The sequence below is a fragment of the Solanum pennellii genome, chromosome 11, assembly GCF_001406875.1.
Source record: "Solanum pennellii chromosome 11, SPENNV200".
NCBI lineage: Eukaryota > Viridiplantae > Streptophyta > Magnoliopsida > Solanales > Solanaceae > Solanum > Solanum pennellii.
Genome location: NC_028647.1, coordinates 59953838 through 59961089, shown reverse-complemented (window position 1 = coordinate 59961089; position 7252 = coordinate 59953838). Strand labels below are relative to the sequence as shown.

Sequence of the window (7252 nt, the reverse complement as noted above, 5' to 3'; positions counted from 1 at the left end):
CACAGACACACTTATAGTATCATTGACTAATGAGTAATTTCTAAACAAAATTTTTTAATGATACCAGTACAGTATATGATACAGATTTAGTATCAAATAAGCGAAAATCATCAGCCTTAATGACACCAATACAATATATGATACTGATTAGTATAAGTTAAGCGAAAATTATCAGTCTTAATAAATGAGGGTATGAGCTGTAATTATTTATGAGTGAATGGGTATTTCATGAATTACTTTGGGTTTGAGATGAACTTGTAATTGTTTTGAATTTTATGACCTATTTATGTAGTTTTTCTTGAAAATTTTGCACAAATTTCATAGTGTTAAGAATTAATTATATTTAATGCCCATTCTTTTAAAAAATTACAAAAAAATTTCTTATATTTGGTAGAAGTAGAATACATCTCAAAACATCCCGATACATCGTATTTCGATTTCCAATACATCTCTCAACATCCTGATACATCACGTCTTGATTTTGGATAAATTATTGAACGTCTCGATACATCGCGTACATACAGATGCAGTGCGTAAAGTGATGTATCCGACTGATACAACGCGTAAAGTGATGTATTCGAGAATAAAAAAGAGTGAATTTTTATAATTTTTTAAATAATAAAAAATTAAAAATAAAATAAAATAATTGTGTATTTAAATTTTTTTTTACTTAATTTAATTTGACTAATCTTCGATATTATTTAAAAAGTTAATCACCCAACTTAGAGAGTAAAAGTGAAACGCCCAAATGCAAGATTTGAAGAAACCACAATTTTCAGGTTACCTTTGATTTCCTCTTCCTCCTCCTTTTTCTTTTCTTCAAAGCTTAAATTTTAAAATCAACGTGGCGCAAAATATAAATTGTATTGAGTGAGTAATATATCAAAGATTCAAAATATTTAGAGAAACTCATATCTAAATTTTGAGATTATTTAGAAGAGATTTCAGTTGATTGAGCTTGAAAAAAATTAATATATTTAGAGAAACTCATATCTAAATTTTGAGATTGTTTAGAAGAGATTTCAGTTGATTGAGCTTGATAAAAAGTTGATATGCGATATATACTTTATTGTATCTACAATGCATACAGATGTATATAGTCATACATTATCTATACACAAATATTCACTATTTATACAATTTTGATATATTATATATACATATTGTTACATTACATACATGCATAGAAACAATTTGTTGAAAATAATTTTTGTTATAGGTACATATATCACTAATTTTGGCTAATATTATTATTATTTATATAAATTAAAAATCAGCTATATTTGATGCAACTGAAATCACTTTATAGTATAATTATGAAATTTACCCTTTTTCATAAATACTAGTAAAAGCATAAAATATTTCATCATCTATAATCATTAACTAGAAATTATATATATAATCTTCTACGATATGTAAAAGAAAAATTGGCAAGTGGAATACTTTTTGGATATAAAGGTCTTCCTATTATGAAGAAATTAATTATGAAATATAATTAGTAAAATCAGTTCATTCTCCTTTATGATATACTTTCGATAGTATATAATACTCTCCTCTTTTCCTTTTTTTTTTAATTAAAAAATTTGTACTCTATAAACAATATATGATAAAACTACAATAAATGATATATCAAGATTAGTATATAAAGTAGTATATGAAGTGTTGTTTAAATTCAATCATATACTCATGAAATTAGGTAAATATGTGTGAAATTCAAACAATAATAGCAAAACATCTCAACTTTAGATAAAAATAATTGATCGCTGATAAAAATGTCTGAACTTCAGCTACGCATAAAAATTTAAACATTCTATATTATGCTAAAATTTATTATATGCCTCTAAACAAGTGCTTCTCTCTTATCTCCTCATTGCTAAATTTCTTTCAAAAGTCAAAGAAGGAATAAATATATAATTTAGTCCAAGAAATTACCTAAATTAATTTTCCATTACCATTTCATTTATATAACTTTTAAGCATTTTATATTATGCTAAAATTTATTATATGCCTCTAAACAAGTGCTTCTCTCTTATTTCCTCTTTGCTAAATTTCTTTCAAAAGTCAAAGAAGGAATAAATATATAATTTAGTCCAAGAAATTACCTAAATTAATTTTCCATTACCATTTCATTTATATAACTTTTTCATTCATGGTCTAAGGAAAAATAATAAAAAAGTTAAGGAATGTTCCTATAACTAGATCTGTGATTTATTATAAAATAAGACAATTTTTTCTTTATAATTATAGAACAAGCTTTTTGAAAAAGAATTATAAAACAAAGCCATAAAAAGAGGCACCCCTCACATGCCTTCTCTGACTTTTTATAATTCTTTTTTTGAACTTTAAGGAGAATTTTATGAAAGTTTAAGTACTTTAAAATAACTTTTTCAAGAATTGGAGTCTTTTTGTATCTTTATTTCATATTTTATATGAACAAGAACAATACATTTGTTGCAAAAGTGATGGATAGTTCATGGTTGGAATTTATTTGTTCACAATTTTGAGTTTATAAGTTATTATTTTATAAAAAATATTTAATTTCATAAATTTGAATTAATCAAATTAGTATGTAAATTTTTAGGTAATTTGAGTTAAATCAATACGAAGAAGAAGTTACCACGTAAATTCAAATAATTAATTAAAGATGTGACACCACTATGGCTCTGAAGTAAAAATTACTACTATTATTATTTTACTAAGTGAAATTTCAATATGAGCATATCTTCATTATACATAATGATCTCCCTTCAACTATTGATATTGTTATTCTGCGTTTCAATATTAGAAATTAAAATGATATGCGAAGAATAATAATTAGTAAGCATAAAGTGAAGGAAGTGGTGTCATAATATTTTGTAACACATGTAACCATAATGACATGTTCTATTCATTATCTTCTACTAATTATCTCACTAGTCCTTAAATGACAATCCACATTTTTGACATTTATTTGTGAAAGAAATTCTACACCTATATATAGAGGATGTTTTCTTCCTTATATTGGATCAATGAATAAAGGTTGAGAGATATTGTATTGTGTTGGTGTTAGTATAGTAAAAGAGATAATTTAGAAAGAAAAATATTCGAAGTTTTTAAACTTATTCACGATTCAAGAGAGAAAAATTTTATATTGAAGAAAAATGTATTAATGATGAAGCTTTGAACTCTTCAACTAATCTAAAGTTGTTTGAATTATACGATGTTATTAGACTGTTATATTCTAAAAGTGACAAAGACAATAATTATATTGCTAATCATATAAATTATAATGCAATGTACTTAAATTTTCCTCTAGAGAATGAAATATTATACATGCCTCAACTTTATGTTTTATTTTATTATAATTTGTGATAGATTATACCAAAAATATTTGTAATGTTTGAAAATTCACATCAATATACACAAAATCCTTCTAAGATTTGAGCATGAGATGAGACTCAAATTTCAATTAGATGTTATCAGAAAGATAAAGTATCACACTTGGGCACAAAAATTTAGATGAAAGTAGAGTTTTAATATTAAATCACAGATTAAAAGTGTGTTGACCAATTTGACTTTTGAAAAAACAACTTATATTATACCATAAAACTAAGGTCCACTAGACACTTCTCTATCCAATAAAAGGAAAAAGGGAACAATATATTTGTATTTTAAATAGTTAATTCACTCATTGGTTGGATTTGGATCTCATAATATACCAAATCTAAACAGACACAAATATAATTATATTGACAAGTTCATATGCTTTTTTCTTGAAGTTACAAACAATAGAAATGAGTAAAAGGGAAAAAATTCTAAGTTACAAAGATCTTGTGTCTTATATAAAAAGATACGTATCATTCTATAACGGTATGACTTAACAATCAGTAAATAACTATAAATCATAAGTGATTCAAATCGGAATTAACTTGTATTGATGAGATATAATCAAGGTATATCTTTTTGATCAGAGGTTGAATTGATCATCAGAAGAAGAATTAGGCCAAAAATTAGGATTCTGGGAAAATCAAACTTTCATCGAAGAGAAGCAAATGAAAGGCTTTCATAAAAATTCTTGTAGAATCGAGAATGATATTTTCGTTTATTAAGCAGAGGCAGCTCTACAGCTTTGCAAAAAAAAGCAATCACCTTAGGCCCCCGAATTTGAGGGGCCTCATTTTTTAAAAAAATAATAGGTTATAAGTCTTTTTAAAAAAAATAATGTCAAGTATTATTTGTCGAAAATAATTTTTTTTTATATAAAAGAGTAAAGAAGTAATAGAAGTTTGACAAATTATGAATTCTATGTCTCAAGAAAGATTAAATTATTGACTATAATAAACCTTATAAAAATATATATTCAAATTTAAGGCCTCCTTTTAAATTTGGCTTTAGACCACCGAATTACTAGAGTCACTCCTCTTATTAAGTTATAATATCTTATCTCTCTTTTACCAAAAAAATAAATAAAAACACACATGTGCACATGAAACAACAACATATATACACACACAAACTAAGAAGGGAAGAGCCATTCATTTTTCTTAATTAAAAGACAAACCTTCTTATTAACAAGTACAATATAGTTAATCCTTAATGGCTTCTTCAAGTACTTGTGGTGATCAAGAGATGATTTTCACAATGCAAAAGGCAATGGTTGCACCCTTCTTGACAAAAACATATCAACTAGTGGATGATCCAAGTAGTGATCACATTGTTTCATGGGGTGAATATGAAAACACTTTTGTTGTATGGAGACCTCCTGAGTTTGCTAAAGATCTTCTTCCCAACTACTTTAAACACAACAATTTCTCCAGCTTTGTTAGGCAACTCAATACTTATGTAAGTCTATATACTATACCCTCTTATCTTTTCTTTTCTTTTTTGTCTTTTGATCTCTCAAACTTACCAAGAATGAAGTTATGTTTAAGAGTTTCTTTTCTTTTTCTATCTTTTACTACTTAGTTTTATTTTTAAAATTTTTTCACCCGGTGTCTATTATCCACAACGTTTCAATTAAATTTAGATTTACGAACATTGACGCTGGAGTGTTTTCTAACAGAGATGACTTTGTAACTAGCAGTATATGAATTTGAAACCTGTGGTTAAAAAAGAAGAAATGACACTCCAACATAACCCTTGTCAGTTTTAGTTTTGTTTTTTTCACTTGATGTCTGTTATCCACGGGGTTCAATTAAATTCAAATTCGTGCACATTGACAATAAAGTGCCTCCCAACAAAAATAATTCGTACCAGAAATGCACGAACCCAAAACTTATGATTAAGGATAAATACATACATTATCACTCTTACACAACCCATGTTTGGATTTTTACTGAAATACATTAAGGATAATGAAATACATTGCTTAGTATTGCTTGAAAGGAGAATCTTAGGCTAGAAATTATCATGTTTAGTTTGCTTTGTTGTTTCAAATAATAGGTGAAAATTAGACCATTTAAAAAATTCAGTTAAGAATATATTCCATATAATGAATGAATGAATAAAATGAATAAATAAATAAATAAATAGAAGGAAATATCCAAGAAAGGATATCTCATCCACATCATGTACATATTTATTTTCTAGTTTTTCATTATATGTCTGGGAGATGAGGCATATTTTCTTACAACATAATCATTTTCTTTGGTTTATGGAAACTTTATATGGTTAAGAAGATAACAATATTTCTCTATTTTTTTTTTGGTGGAGTTCAACCAAAACCTAGTAGATTTTAGTAATAATGATGATGGTGACAAAAAATTTCTCCAAGCACAATGATTTGCTTTCCAAAATCATTTTCTTGGGCCTACAAATAGCAAGGGGACAAGTAAGAGAAACACCTTCTAGTTGGATTTCACTAATTCAATAAGCCAAATCACCATATGATTCTACAAAGAAGTTCTTTATATCAAAAGGACATAATACACACTAGCAATTCAATTTAGTCTCAACTGACATTAATGTATTTTAACTTTGGATATGCATATATAAACACTTAATTTTGTATAAAGTTGAACAGGTAGATACATGCATCATACGTGACAATTTGTGTGATACATCATGTAGGACGCTATTTGTTCAACTTTATATAAACTTAAGTGTCTACTTATGCATATACCTAAAGTTGGAGGACATAATTATTAGCTGATGCAAATTGAAGGTATGTTTATTATGTGTTATGTCTATCGAATTTCTATATCTCATTTCTTATATTATTTCAGGGATTTAAGAAGATAGTTGCAGAGAGATGGGAATTTGCAAATGAACATTTCAAGAAAGGACAAAAACACTTACTTTGTGAGATCCAAAGAAGAAAGAGCACACCTCAACAATTACATCATTTGACACCCTACCAAGAACATATCACAAGAAGTATCTGTCACCAAGAAATACAAAACCCTAGTAGTAGTGTTGATCATGATATTCTTTTAGCACTCACACAAGACAATGAAAGGCTAAGGAAAAGAAACATTGTACTATTATCTGAACTCACACATATGAAGAATCTCTACAATGACATTATCTACTTCATTCAAAATCATGTCAAACCGGTTGAGGAAAAATCCCGTGTGTTTTTACTTAATGGAGGTCTGAATCATCATCATCGCCAAGTACATATTGAAGATCATGAAGAGCCAAAGAGTGATAAGGTAAAGTTATTTGGAGTAAGTTTATGTGGGAAGAAGAGATTGTATCATGAAAGGATTGATCAAGAAGAATTAGAATGTTGATTAGTGAACATTTCATAATGGAGCAATAATAGTGTTAATTAACTTTAAATCAATTTGTTCTTTTTATCTCTTTCTAAAATTAAAACCATGATAATTAATTATGTAAAGGGGGTGTTGTATATCAATTGATGAGGAGTGTATATCCTAACACTAAATGTGAATATGAATTTTGACTTTCTAGGAAACAAAAGTATAGGGAAAGACATATATCTATGAAACTTATGTTTGATAGACACAAACGTTCATTTCAAAACTCACAAGTTATGTCGTAAAAGACATACATCAGGTATTTATATCGATAGATACAAAGTTTCAATTTTGTAACTCAAATTATGTCATAAAAAACATTATCTAATTCTACACGATTTATGTTGAGTAAGACTAAAATTTTCTAAGCTAGCTTATATCTAGTGAAATTAGGTAATAGAAATAGTACACAACTTATACGGTACCTAATTCCTACAAAACTTATGTCTAGCGGGAGAAAAGTTCTCTATAGTTATACCTAGTGAAATTAGGTCATAGATAAGGGCGTTTAA

At 27.1% G+C, this 7252-nt stretch overlaps 1 protein-coding gene across 1 annotated transcript; it reads left to right on the top strand.

Annotated features, from left to right (window-relative positions):
• The first annotated feature begins 4575 nt into the window (after positions 1-4575).
• On the top strand, positions 4576-6713 carry LOC107004387 (heat stress transcription factor B-4b-like). The gene is made up of 2 exons (XM_015202593.2): positions 4576-4821; positions 6204-6713. The coding sequence occupies exons 1-2, from the start codon at positions 4576-4578 to the stop codon at positions 6711-6713; spliced, it is 756 nt and encodes a 251-aa protein (XP_015058079.2).
• The last annotated feature ends 539 nt before the right edge of the window (positions 6714-7252 follow it).

Bases quoted from the DNA above. Each gene is read 5' to 3' on its own strand.
- LOC107004387 (XM_015202593.2), top strand. From the start codon at position 4,576: ATGGCTTCTTCAAGTACTTGTGGTGATCAAGAGATGATTTTCACAATG. The intron at 4,822-6,203 runs GTAAGTCTATAT...ATATTATTTCAG, and splicing joins TTAGGCAACTCAATACTTAT to GGATTTAAGAAGATAGTTGC.